At 42.7% G+C, this 15,033-nt stretch overlaps 1 protein-coding gene across 3 annotated transcripts in view; it reads left to right on the plus strand.

Annotated features, from left to right (window-relative positions):
* ASTN2 (astrotactin 2) overlaps window positions 1-15,033 on the plus strand; it is a 997,023-nt gene that overhangs the window by 123,407 nt on the left and 858,583 nt on the right. For all 3 annotated transcript variants that reach the window (XM_023223654.2, XM_023223656.2, XM_023223655.3), the window contains exon 2: window positions 3,198-3,385. In XM_023223654.2, the coding sequence (XP_023079422.1) occupies window positions 3,198-3,385 (188 nt within the window). The remainder of the gene's footprint in view (window positions 1-3,197; window positions 3,386-15,033) is intronic.

Here is a 15,033-nt window from a genome sequence, read left to right on the forward strand (position 1 = left end):
ATAGTCCCGATAACAGACAGTTGCCTGGACCATGGTCAATGGAGAGTGTGCATGTATGTAGACAGTAACATGAGCCAGGAGACATTTGACTGGGGAGAATTTCCACTGCTAAATGATTATGAGCTCCCTGAAGGCAAGGCTATTTCTCATTTAACTCCATATTCTGAGCTACTGAGCTGCCTGGAATGGAGTAGTGTTTGATAAGTACGTTTAATAAATAAACAAATGCATAAATAAATGAATAATGAGTGAATGAATGATCAAGGCCTTCTGCTTCTTCTAAAGCATTTTTCCCTTTAACATTTCATACCCCTCCTCTCTCCTCTCCAACAACAGTTTCTTTTCTTTGTAATAAAGTAAGTCTGGAGTTATTCTCTGTGATTCAATATTTACTGTGTTTCACACACTGTTATTATCATTTAACGTTTACTGTCTGCTGACTGTGCAGTCATCGCTGTAGCAAACAAAGAGCTCAATCTAGTTTTGGTTCATGGGCTAATTTAGTGAAGAAAAAGGAGATGTAAGTGCAACTGGCATAGTAGAAATTGCACGAACTGGAAATCCACTGGTTTTAGCTAGGTACAAATTCACCAGTGAACTTAAGTCACCAACCTTCTGAGACTTTCTGCTTTCTCATCTGAATATGGAAAGGGGAAGCCTCTTTAATAGTGGGATTTCAGGCACAGCCTGGAGAGAACACTAGGAGTGAGGAGCTCAGATTTCCACAAGCATCCGTCTGTTCACGCCACCTTCCTCTATGGCAGGCTGTGTCAACCAGATGTAACCTACCTTGGGGCTTTCTTCTGGTGTCTTTCCAGGGACACTCAGCACATAGAGCACCTGCCTAGCCAGCAGTACGTGGAACTACTGAATTAGACACTGCTATTTCTAGTGCAGCTCTCAGCCCTGGGTTCCCTGGACCTCTGGTTTTGGGCATTGACGCACTGAGAGAAAAATGAGCCAGACCATTTACCATAATGTCTTCACCTTGCCTTGGCCCAGCTGGCTGTCTGCCAGGGAAGCTACTGCCAAGGCCTCGGGTGCTGAGGCTGGGAGGGGGTCAGTGGGGCAGCAGATCACCCCAGCCTGGGATAAAGAGAAGGTGCTGAGAGGAGACCTACTGCTCAAATTGATTACCCAGCCAGTCCCTCCCCAGAACCACAGTGGGTTCTCAGGGCCCTTTGGGGCATGTGCTCTAAGCACTGACAAACCTTTGTGATTATCTCAAGGCCTGTTCAACTCTTCCAGCTGCAAGGGAAGCCCAAGCATGTGTTTTCTTGGCCTAATAACTTACTATGTTTTCACCACTTTGTCTTTTACTTGGAATGAGTAGGAGGCCATGCAAAGACTGTAAATGGAGGGCTTAGTGATATGAGATGACTTTTGCTTGGCAGGATTCCTCTGACTTCTGGTTGAGAATAGAATGGACAAGGGTGGAAGAAGAGAGTCAAGTTAAGAAGCCCTTGCAGTAAGCCAGGCAGGAGAGCATAATGCCTTGTCCCATGTGGCTGATGTAGAGGGACTGGAAAGGGTTGAAGGATTTCCTGATGAACTGAATGAGGAGTGGGAGAGAAAGCAAGCTGTCAAGGATGGCTCACGGTTTTTCTTTTTTATTTTTTTCAGAGCAGCTGAAGGATGAATTAGATCCTGTTCCTATCAAAGATGATGATGATGACAAATCAATACCTAACTTAAAAATTCATAGCTAATATTTTTAACTCTTATTAAGTGCTAAACACTCTTCTCCTAAGGATTTTTTATTGTGAACCTCGAGGAGGGAGAGTCTGTTGGGCATGGGTGATATAAGAATAATTCAGTAGAACTGGGTGATGAGTAGGTGATTTGGTGGTATCATCTCTTCTTTTCAAGATGATTCTTTTTCATTCCGTGTCACCGGATATGATGAGCACTGCAGTGGTACATGGAGAGAGCTGACTGAATAAGTGGCTATAACTCAGCTTGCCCATCAGTCCTCCTCGTGTGTGTGTGTTTGTGTGTGTGTGTGAATGAATGCACTTGAGGTCTTTGAGGACTGTAGGAATACTGCCTCAAGGTCATAGCTGTCTCAGGGGGGAGGGGCCAAGGTTCTAAGCCTCCAACACTACTAAGGCTACTTGTCTACTGATGGACACTATAAAGGCTGTTTGTCTCCCGTTTATCTCCCTTGAGTGAAGACCTAATAATCCTCCAACAACTCCACCACCTTTCCCTTGTATTAATGCTTGAGATACACTGATGGATCTTGTCTTTCTAGGACATTTGCAGGCACACACCCCTTCAGTCGAGGGGACTGTGGAACAATTGTACAATCCCCTTGCAATGACACTTTCAGCACCTTATGCCATGACCCTCTTTTACTAATAAAAAAGTATGATACATTTAACAAAAATACTATTCAAATGATACTCATTTTTAAATTATTTACAGAAGGAAAACCAGCATAGAGACAAGAATTAGAAACTTCAAGTTGGGAGACTGAATTTTACAATTTACTAGAAAGTTCTCACTCCCCACCGGCTATTTGAAAACATAGGGATAGGGCAGTAGCTATGCCGGTACTTTTAAACCAAAGAAACTTTTGTTCCTTTGCTTGGGAGTGCAGTATATACCTTACAAAAAAATGGAGCTGCCCTCATGGAAGCAAGAGGGACATGCTCAGGGCAACCTTCTTGGTAAGATCCTTTCCCATGCAAGATGACCCTGAGCTACCTCAGCTGAGCTGATGCTCTCTTGGGCCTTTCTGGCTCCGAGGTTTGGCCATGAGTACTTCCAGCTCAGCTTCTAAAGAATCCATACTCTCAACTCCCACTCCTTTCATGGATTTCTTTCCTTCATCTTCTTCTAGTTCCATAGCCACAAAAGAATGAAAGCATTTTTATCCTTAGTTTCATTCCACTATCAGAGTAGAATGAATTACCCAATCACATGTGATGTATTAAAAAGGGCCTCAGACAGATCTGGGTGCAAACCCTGCTTCCACTATTCTGTTACTTTAGGTGAATCTTGGTCACAGTTGACCCACCTATAAATGAAAGTGATGATCCCTAGCTCATAGACTTGATGTAAGGAAAGACATCCTGGCAAAAAAAAAAAAAAAAAATTGGATGCCTTTGAGCTGATTATGTGGGCTCTTTTCCTCCCTGGAGCACCGAGGCCAGGCATACAGCTCACCCAGTGCCTTGGGTCTTGTCTTGCAGAGATGTCTGGCACAGCGGCGGACATCTCGCTGGTGCACTGGAGACAGCAGTGGCTGGAGAATGGCACCTTGTACTTCCACGTCTCCATGAGCAGCTCTGGGCAGCTGGCCCAAGCCACCGCCCCCACTCTCCAGGAGCCCTCGGAGATTGTTGAGGAGCAGATGCACATCCTCCACATTTCTGTGATGGTGAGTGATGGGGGGATGTGCTCGGGGTCGGGGATTGCGTTGGGGAGGAATGGGTGGAGAGATGGAGGGGGCAGGGGATGGTCCACAGATGGAAGGAAAGAGCCAAGCTCAAGAGGTTAGAATGAGAAACAGAAAATCAAACAGATTCTGTGGTGTCACTTGGACTGATGCACACCCATCCATCATCTGTCAGCTGTGACAAACTAATTGTGCTTCAGAGAAGAAAATAAAGGGTCTCCAACTCCTCAGCCTTTTGGCCGACATCTCTGGGAATAGCTGTTTAACATCTGTCACGTGCTTGGCCTGATTTGCTGAGGGCTGAGGTTTGGTGCTTCAGAGTACAACTGGCCATTCCAAGAATGACTGAACAAGCAAAATTGGAATAAAACCAGAACGGGCTGCCTTTTCCGAAGTGCCCTTGATGTGTCAGGTGTTTTAACCCTTACAACAACTGCATGGTGACCCTTGGAGCTGGCCTGGAGGTAGCCCTTGCAGTGGTTCACAGAAGCCCCTCCATAACTCTCACTTTATAGTTGCTAATACTGTGGCAGAGGGGCAAAGAAACTTACCCAAGGTCACATAGCCAGTGAAAGATGCAGCTACTCTTGAGTGTTCAAATCCAAGCATATCTGGCTACTAAGCCTGAACTATGTCCTATCTACCCTGTTTTCTCTCAATTCAAGAATTTCTTGAGTATCTACCGTTTGTTAAGCACTGTACTGGACACATTTATGGAAATTATGTCACCGTGCTCTTGCCAAGAATGGATGAGGTCCAGCGAATCCTCTCTACATGGTCGCAGAGGGAAGATGTGGCTGTCCAGCTCTGTTGGCTCCATGATACAGAACTCTGAGTCTGCTGCCTCCACCCAGAAGGTCATTAGGGCTGGAATCTCTTGATTGGTAGTCTAAAAGTATCTAGGCTTATATTATATGCTTTCTTTAAAAAGCTATATTTATTGGCATTGCATGGTAGATAGAAAAACAAAACCAGAAAATAAATCCAGTATGTAGGAAGCACAGGGTCTAACGGGCTCAGGAAGAAACTTGACATCTTTCTGGTGCTTTATATTCCTCAAAGCCACTCTTATATTTACTTCTCCTTTTCTTCTTTAGTACGGCTCTGCCACAAACCCGAGGTTAGGAAATGGTATCTCCAGCATACATATGAGGAGGGTATGGCCCAGCGGGGTGAAGTGATTGGAATAAAGCCACTCAGCAAAGCAGAGCTACCTCTCACCCCTCATTTCTTCCTTCAATTTAACAATCAGCTGTATTTTTTGAGACTCTACAATGGAGCAAACCTTTAGTTTTAGTCTCTTCCTCATTTCTCTTCGATGAACACTGTGCATTTAACACTCTGATTAGGGTTGAGTAAGATCTTAGAAGTTTTCTCTTTTTGGAAAAACACATACACTCCCCAGCCAGACAGCAACGTTAATTTTGGACCTTACGCATGCTCATCACGTGGAGGAACAAATCAAGGCCTTTGTGTTATTCACGGAATGAGTGTGATAGACTTTTTCCATATGTATATTTAGCAAATGATGCAGCCTCACACCAAGCAAGTGGGTGCCTGCATGCTAAGTTTGGGGTGCAAATTTGTAAGCACCATCTCAGGGCGCTTGCTGAGTTCCTCATGGGGTGTGGGACAGCACCTAATGTTAGGAAGAGGCTGAGGACGTGAATGCTCTTTTTCCTTTAATATTTGAGAGTGAGACTCAGTTTTGACCAATGTTCATTAAATATTTTCTGTGTTTCAGCACATTTACTTATGTGTATCCTTCTTGTAACCCAGTAACCTAGATAGTATTATCTCAATTATAAATGAGCTTCCAATGTGCCTTTTTTGCCTCCAGGCCCAGCATTAGTTTCACTGAATCAGACTTTCTCCCCAGGATGGTAGGTTTTCCTCAACTTTCCCTTTTGCTCAGTAAGTTCAGCTTCGAAATAATAACTCACTAAGATCCAGATGTCACTGGAATTCCCTGTAGTTCAAGATTTGGCTGGCAGAGTGGGTAACGTGGAGGCTGGCACACTCCAGACCCTCCCTACCCATGAGCCAAAGTGGCCCAAGGCTACCACCATGTGTCCAAAGTTCCTTCTCCCATTCAGGGCTCATAATCTGGATCTCTCCTGTCCTGCCCTCCCCTCAGGGAACAGAGTCATGTCTTGGAGACACTGAACCCCAAGGTGTTCTGCTTCTCAAAGGTGGGGCATGCCAAGAACACTGTTCTCTCTAGAGGTAGGAAGACAGTCGTAAGCACAGACTTGGAGCACAGACTTGAGGTCTCTGTCTGACACTGAACTAGGGTATGAGCCCTTTGTCTTGTTTTTGTCATTTATAAAACAAGGGTTGTACTAATAGTTATGTAGACACAACAAGCCCTCAGATCAGAGGAGCTTGGCACTTAAGGGTATTTGTTTTTGTCAATAGGGGCACTTTAGTTGAAAAACTTGAGATGTGCTGATTTATTATACCCGTTTATTCTGTGGTTGGATACTGAGGTCTGGGACAGGCTAGGACTTGTCTAAGATCCCTCAGTCAGTCAACAGGGCTTGGCCTGGAGGTCAGACTTCTCCGTCCATGGCTCAGACTCTACCCTGGTCTTTCTGGCCACAGACAATTCAGCAAGAACAAAAAGAGTGTTTATGTTTAAGATGGCTGAGATCTCTCTCCCCATTTCACAATTGAGAAATCCGAGATTCATGAGTTTAACTGATTTGCCTAAGTCTCCTGGGCTAATAAAAAGACAGTTCTGGGACCAGGATTTCCCCAGGATTCCAAACTTGTGTTTGGCTGTTCATGAAATCATGGCCCTGACCCTGCAGGATGCACTATTGTTTTCATCTTTGGTGAAGATCCAAGGTGGTCTGTGAGAAGATCCAAATCTTCTAGTGAGATCTCAGAGAAGTCTGGGGGCTAGGATCTATGCACTTCATTCCCTTTTGTCAGCACAAACATCCTGCTCACCCACGCAGGGAAACCAGCTCCCATTCAGCCACTGGAACCTGCTACAATCCATGCCTCCTAGGGCAGAGCCACTGTGCTCTGCAGGCTTGTGAAGGCCATAGTTGAGCATCTGCCTGGTCCCAAAGGTTGCATCATCTGAATATTAATATCCCAAAAGGTGATGCAGCAAGGAGGTACTCTGAACCCAGTCCAGGAAGAGAGGAAACAGTCATCTCCATTTGTCTTCTGCCCCAGCTTCAGCATGCCCTCCTCAGCTCCTCAGCTGTGCAGGTGGCAGGATGCAGAGAAAAAAGCAGAGCAATGGAATTCAGCAGACCTGGCTTTGAATATAGTCTCTTCTACTTCCTGTTTCCTGGTCATTTTACCTTAGGCACATCCCTTCATGCCTCTGAGCCTCAGTTTCCTCATCTATGAAACAAAACTGATCATATCAATCTCACAGAATTATTGAAAAGAATGGAGAAAAATTATTGAAAAGAGTGGAGAAAAGAGTGGAAAAACATACAATGGTGCCTAATACCCAGGCTGGCACATACGGAGTGCATAGTCACAAATGCCTATTAGTAATGTCATTGAAACAATGTTTAAAGGACTCCAATTTCGGAGTAAAAAAGCATTGGCTTTAGTCTTATATTTGCTGCTATTTTGCTGTCTGATCTAGAGAAATAATCATAATACCTGACATTTATTTTGAGTATTTATTATATGCCAGGCAGTGTTCCAAATTTTGTTCTCTGCATATTATTATCACTTTCAATCCTCACAACAAACCTTAAGGTGGATACTATCCCTCACATGAGGAATCTGAAATGTTAATAAATACCTATCTACGTGACATTGATCACACAAAGGTTAAGTGGCAAAACCAATTTTTCACTCTATATATGCTGGTTTCAGGAACTATGCCCTTCATCTATATAACAGGCCACCATTTTCCTTCTCTATGCATCCATTGTTGATTTAAATGATAAGATTTCATAAGTGAATTCTTATAAAGACTCTACCCTATGTGGAATCCATGGGTATTTTATGAGGGTTTATGACTTGGAAATCAACTCCAGGGTTGAACAGTGTCTCTATCACTACCTTTATGTCCTCAGCTAAGTTACCTTCATCTTTTGTAAAACTGGGATAATATTCCCCAATACTTAGAGATTTTTTTCTAGGCACAGAATGAGATCACACTCACAAATGCCCTGCACGATGAAAATACTGACTGCCACCACTGAGAACTTTCTGTATGCCAGGCACAAAGTGCAGCACCTGTGTTATTTCACCTAATTATTCCAATTCCTCTATATGATAAGTACTGTTGTTGCCCCTCGCTTACAGATGAGAGCTAGGGAGTTAGTGGAGTTTTTGCATCTTGCAATCCACATCACCAATAAGTGTTGAAGAAGCTGAGATTCCAACCCTGGTTGGAATTGAAAGTCTGTGTGCTTGGGCACAGTTCTGTATGGCGCAGTCCCTGACATTCAGTAAGTGCTCAAAAAGCAGTAGCTGTTATTAAAATGTTAGCTATAGTGAGGGTCATCATGTCTGTTATTTATAGAGTATTCACTCCAGGTACACAAAACATTTGATAGAAATTGGAAACTTGTCAGTTAGGGAGAGGAGTTGCTCATGCCAGCATTTTATAGATAGGAGAAAAGAAACCCAAAAGAGGCCGAGTGATTTGGTTACAGGTGCAAAGTCAGAGGAAAACCATGGCTTGAATCCTGGAGTGCACTTTACATTGTTTATCAGAACAAAGAGGTTCTTTTAGTGTTGGTATTCTTTGGTTAGCCACTCTTTTTATTTTTTTTTTGAGGCGGAGTCGCGCTCTGTCGGCCAGGCTGGAGTGCAGTGGCTGGATCTCAGCTCACTGCAAGCTCCGCCTCCCGGGTTTACGCCATTCTCCTGCCTCAGCCTCCCGAGTAGCTGGGACTACAGGCGCGCCTGCCACCATGCCCAGCTAATTTTTGTATTTTTAGTAGAGACGGGGTTTCACCGTGTTCGCCAGGATGGTCTCGAACTCCTGACCTCATGATCCACCTGTCTCAGCCTCCCAAAGTGCTGGGATTACAGGCTTGAGCCACCGCGCCCGGCCTAGTGTTGGTATTCTTATTTAGAAAGTGGGAAGACTTTACCTGCTTCACGCCGGCATGAGGAAATGCAGTAAGTCCTAGCAGATGTGATCACAACTTCTTGTTTCTTTTTTGCATTTAGTTGTTTTTTTTCAGTTTGCTTTTTGTTGCCATTGCCATTGTCACATTGGCATTTCAAGATATATTTCACTTTTGCATAGATCAAAGTTGCTTTCAACAAAAATAGTTATCACTTGTGGTTCAGAAGGTTGGTCATATAATTCTACTCTTTCCTCCTCTTCCCCTTTTTAACAGTGAGAAATATAATTTCATTTTAATGTGATGTGTCTTGTTTTAAAGATTTCCACAAGAGTTGCTGGATAGAAACTCTTTGAGACCAATATGTTTCATCTTCGCGGTTTTGTTTTTTCCCTTTCGTCTTTTTGGTGACAAAATGTTTGAAGAAAGGGGATGAAAAGAAATGTTTGGTTTGATGTAGAAGAAGAAAAGAATTTTGAGGGCATGTTTTTCTCAAAAGGATCATCCCAAAGAAAATGCCATGGATTTGTACTGCTGGCCTCCAATGAGGGAGGATTCCAAGGCGCCAAAATTCTCTTGCATGACAGGACAAACCTTTCAAAGTGTCTGAGCTATCCATCAGTGGAGTAGGCTGAATCAAGAAGTTGTGAGTTTCTTCTCCCTGAGTTTATGCAAGTAAAGTTGCTGGGGTTTAGAGAGGAATAATTGTTAAATTAGATGACTATCATAGTTGCCTCCAATTTAGATGATCGATGACTCTGTGATATAATAACATAGAATAATACTTTGAGGATTATAAAATGTCACACAAATCTAAGGCATTGTTATTATCATTCTTATTCAGTAGCTTTGTCTAGAGGATCGGTGTGATATTGGGATAATACTTTTTAAAGTTTTCTGTAAAAGGTGGCTTTACATCATTGTTCCAACCATGACATTTTTTCATTCATAGCATATTCCTTCATTCATTGATTTAATCATTCAATCATGTAATGGTTTACCTGCCTATTAAATTTAGCAAATTTACCTGCCTATCTGCTAGAAAAAAAAAAAAAAAAAAGAGAGAGAGAGAAAAAAAAAATGCTTTTTACAAAATCAGCCACCAGCTCAGATTGAGCCAACTATGGGATCTCATTGCTAAAAATGGTCTTATATTTTAAGTTGAATTAATAAAAGGCTAGGTTTCTGAACAAATAATTCTAGAGGTACTGGGTAAGAACTGAAATATTGTGTTTATTTTTGGGGCCATATGTTAAGAGAAACGGTAACTGAGTGGAAATAATAACTGAGAAATCAGGACATTGAAGGATCTTAAAATAATAATGCTAACAAGCTCTTTTACAGTGCTTAATGTGATCGTACTTGACATATATTTAACTCGTTAAATTCTTACAGAAATCTCAATAGATATTATTATTACTCCTGTTCTACTGTTGAGAAAATAAGCACAGGGAATATAACTAACTTGTAAGACCTGTGACTCTGTGTGTTCTGAGGTTCACGTTGCGGCTCCATAACTGACTTAGTAGTAGTGGGATTGGAGCGTGTATTTTCTCTGATGGAATTACCTATCTAAAGAGGGGCTGTTATGAGACTCATCAGAGATGATAGATAGAAAGCACATACGCTGGAGCCTGACACATAGCCCTGGTTCTATAAACGTCATTACTCTGCTACTTATAAGTGCATTAGCTTCCTAGGCTGCAATAACAAAGTACCACAAACTGAGTGGCTTAAACGACAGACATTTATTATCTCACAATCCTCGAGGCTGGAAGTTTAAAATCAAGATATGTGCAAGACCATGCACCCTTTGAAGGCACCAGGGAAAGATCTGCTCCAGGCTTTCCTTCTAGGTTCTGGTAGTGCCTTGGCTTGTGGCAGCAGAACTCCATCTTCACATGGCATTCTGCCCGTGTGATATCTGTCTCTATGCCCCATTCTCCCCCTTTTATAAGGACACCAGAGGCCAGGTGTGGTGGCTCAAGCCTGTAATCCCACCGCTTTGAAAGGCCAAGGTGGGTGCATCGCATGAACTCAGGAGTTTGAGACCAGCCTGGGCCACATGGCAAAACCCCATCTATAGCAAAAATACAAAAAATTAGTTGGGCTTGGTGGTGTAAGCCTGTGGTCCTAGCTACTCATGAGACTGAGGTGGGAGGATTGCCTGAGCCTGGGAGATGGAGGTTGCAGTGAGCCAAGATCATGCCACTGCACTGTACCTGGGTCCCACCCTAACAACCTCACTTATAAATTGATTACCTTTATAAATACCCTGTCTTCAAATAAGGACACATTCTGAGGTACTGAGGATTAGGAGCCTAACATATTGCTTTTGGAGGACCCAATTCAACTGATAACAATAAATATTCAGGTTGGTGCAAAAGTAACTGTGGTTTTTGCCTTTGAAAGTAATACCACTACTGACAAGATCCACCGATGTATACAAAAATCGCTGGTGAAACTTTGAGAAGAAATACCATTACTTTCAAAGGCAAAAATCACAATTACTTTTGCACCAACCTAATACTGTCATCATGTTATTTATAAGTAATATTATTGAAGGTCACTCCAGACAACTAGGGTAGGAGAAGTCAAGCTGTTACAGACTGTGACTCCCAAATGCTTTTCAGAGAAAAGGCAGAGTAATAGGGAAAACAGATCCTGAGAGGGATTATTTAAAATGTGAGGATGCCACACATCTAGTAGTGGAAAAACCATGTAATACACGCAGCACAAATAGTTATGTGTCTCTGCTGTGCCACTGATATGCTCCATGATCTCATGCAAGTCACGTCCCCTTCTTAGCCTCACCGCACCCATCTAAAAATGAAGATACCAGGCTTACATCAATTGTCAAGGTATGATGAAGTTTGGTAACATAAATATCCCAAGAACTTTTTTACATAAGTGAGCCATACCCCACGAGTATCATTCACGTTTCTTTCTTCCTTTTTTTTTTTTCACAGAAAGCAGAAATTTTAATATTGTAAGTATAGACTTTAAAAATACTTTAAAATTTTAAGTCACATGAACCTTGTGACTTGGTCTTGACTTGCTTCAACAACATGGTTTCACTAAAAGCCTTTAGGGTCTCTAGCTAGGCCTGTGGGCAAAGTAGGAAAATAAGCCATAGCTTTTATGTGCAGGAAATGTAGGAAATGCTTATTTTTCACAACATTTAGAGATGCACCATAGCGAAGTAGAATGAGCATGGAATTTGGCTTCAGGAGGCCTGGTTTCAAGCTTAGACTACCACATACCAGCTATAGAAATGCAGGCTAGCCATCTCACCTCTCTGAGTTTCTTCTGTGATCATTTGCAAAATGGAAATAAAATTATAACATCAAACTTAATGCACATAAAAGCATTTAGCAAGAATTTCAAAAAAAAAAGTACAAGTATGAAATACAATGGTATCTTGGAGCTGAAAACACCTTAGACCTCACAGAATCCAACTTTTCCAGGCTAGTCAGCTCTTGCTTGTTTATTCTGCAAACAAACCACTTTAAATCTCAGTGCCTTGGCCACACAATGCTTTATTTCTCATGCACCTTACACACCAGCAGCTGCAGTCACTGCAGGCTCAGCTCTACTTGTCTTCTCCTTCTGGTACTTTGGCTGAAGGGGAGCCCCAGTTTGAAACATTTGGTTTTCATGGCAGAGGGAATGAGCAAGAAAGCTGGCAAAAATCTAGGATGCCTCTTGCAACTGATGCTCAGATGTGGGTTCTCTCACCTTCTATCGGCCAAAGCACATCACATGGCCAAGCCCAGAGCCAATGGCAGGGGTATGCACTTCTTTTACAGGGTGTGCACGTGCAAGCAATTGCCACAGCAATGGAATATACCCCACCTTCATGTTACAGATAGGGAAAATGAAGCTGGAGAATGGATGTTCTTCATCCCTGTCCCATTAGTGTGGGCCAGTGATCAAGCCCAGATGGAAAAGTTTGACAAGGGTATCCTGGAGATGGCAAGAGGCAGCTCAGGCAACGGGCCTGAAGGCAGTTCCACTGAACCTCCTGGCCAAAGCAGAATGCAGAATAAGAGTGTGTACAGCCATAGCTATAGTTGTGCATACATAATATGGACAGAGGGAAGCAGAAGAAAATACAGACAGAAACATCCAACCCATATTGATTGAGAAACTATTCTATACTAGGTATATTGAAATTACCAGAGATGGAGAGAAATAAAGAAGAAACTGAGAGAAGGGGGCGCCAAGGATGGGAGAGACTTAGAAAAATAAAGGAAAATTGTCAAGAACAGACAGAAAGGGATTTAGCAATAAAAGCAGAGATGGGGAAAAGGAAAGAGAGAATAAAAAGCATGGAGGAAGTGATACAGAGAGAAGGGAACAGGAAAAGAGAGAGACAGAGAGCAAGTGAGAGGAGCAGATGCAACTCAACCTCAAGAAAGGGCCGGGATTGGGGTAGTGAAGTGGATGGAGTGAAGGGCGGGCAATCAGGGTGATTCCAGGCTAAGGAGGCAGTCAGGCCCAGATAGCATCCGGCAGAGATGAGAGGGCTGGAGGCAGGGGCACCCAGCACTGTGGATCTGAGAAGAGACTATGGCGGGGCAGGGTGTACTGGATTGCAACAGGGATTCTGGGAGAAGGGAAGGAGATGGGAGATCCAGAGACTGCAGGCAAGCGAAATGGGGAGGGGTGGATAGGTTGGCACGAGAGTCAGGGCGTGTGTCCCCTTGGTGACCATTCCCAACTTCCTCTGCCCCAGCCTCCTATTCCACATTTTCCTCCCCTTCAAGAACCTGGGGCTTTTGTGTGGTGTTTTAACAGTAACACAAAATGAATGCTGTGTGCACATTTGCAGTGAGGTTCATGCTGTTTACTCCCTTTCTCATACGCCCCAAATAAACCCACAGTAAAAATGGAAAGTGAGCTTCGATTTGGATATATTGGAACTTCTGCCTCTCCCTTCAATTAACCCTCCGTCTCCCTCCTTCCCAGTCTTCAGAAGACAGCTTGATTTGGTGGGAATCATGTGGTTTTGGAGACAAGACAGATGAGGACTTTAATTGTGATTCTTTCCCTTACTGCTGTGTGTCCTTCGGCACATTACTGAACCTTTCTGAATCTCACTTTCTCCTGAGCTGTAAATGAGGTGAGAGATTCACATTCATGGGGCTGAGGGGAGAAATAAGTGATAAAAGGCTCATGAAGCATCAGCAGGGTGCCCTGAGAAGGTCCCTTTCTTTTCCTTTGGCCTCTAAAAATATTCTTCCTATTCTGTTATCGTTCTTGGCCTTCACAAACATCCTTTGAGATATGTTGAGGAGTTATTAAGAATATTGACTTTAAAATACTGATATAAATAATTGACTAAATACATAAATGAGGTAGAAAAGATTGCTCTTTCTTACAGCAGAATTCCAATTAATAAATGTAGAAGGAAAGAGGGAAACAGAAAATCACCATTAGGCAATCACCACTGTAATAATTACTACTGACAAGATCCACCGATGTATACTAAAATTAATGGTGAAATTTTGAGAAGAAATAGAGTATTTGCAGAGTCTCAAAGTATCCTCCCCAAGACATTTATTAATTACAAAAGGAAAATAGTGACTTTACAGTGGAGAAATCTGGCCGATACCACTTGTATTTGCGTCCTAAGGCTGCCGTGACAAATTACTACAATTTAAGAAGCTTAAGACAACAGTAATTTATTCTGTCACAGTTTTGGAGGCCAGAAGTCTGAAATCATGGTGTTGGCAGGGCCACATTCTCCCTGGGACTTGAAGGGAGAATCCTGTCTTGCCCCTTCCAGCTTATGGTAGCTCTTGGTTTTCCTGTGCTTGGGCTATGGAATGCTAGTTTCGACGTCCGCCTCCATACTACATTCTCCTGTGTCTTTTCTTCCATGTGTGTCTCATTAGGATGCATGTCACTGGATTTAGGGTTCACCTTGATAACTCAGATTGTTATACATAAGATTTTTTACTTAATTACATCAGCAAAGACCCTTTTTTCCAAAGAAGGTAACATTCACAAGCTCCAGGGATTAGGATGTGGGCATATCTTTCTGGGACCCCCTATCCAACTGACCACACCACCTTAACCAAGTCATCAAAATGAACATCCTCACTTATCAGTTACATGGACGTTATGAATCCACTGAAATAATGCACTGATAAGGACAATGTCATTTCTGTGGGGTTTCCTTGCCAACACTGTATAACCGTTCTAATCATGAAAAAATGTTGACAAACCCAGTGATGGACATTCTACAAAATAATTCACAAGCAATGGTCAAAGGTGTTAAGATCATAAACAACAACAAAAACAACAACAAGGAAAGCAGTAATTGTCACAAATTGGAGGAAATTAGAGAGACATGACAACTAAATGCGATGTGGGATGCTGGACCAAAACAAAAACATTAGTGGAAAAACAAGGACATTAGTGAAAAAATTTAAAAAAAAAATTAGTCCTCATGAGAGACACATGGAAGAGAAGGCATAGGGGAAGATGATATGAAGATGGAGGGAGAAATGAGCATTAGGTAGCCCGAGCCAAGGAAAACCAAGAGCTACTATATGCTGGAAG

This window comes from Piliocolobus tephrosceles, chromosome 14 (assembly GCF_002776525.5).
Source record: "Piliocolobus tephrosceles isolate RC106 chromosome 14, ASM277652v3, whole genome shotgun sequence".
Classification (NCBI taxonomy): Eukaryota; Metazoa; Chordata; class Mammalia; order Primates; family Cercopithecidae; genus Piliocolobus; species Piliocolobus tephrosceles.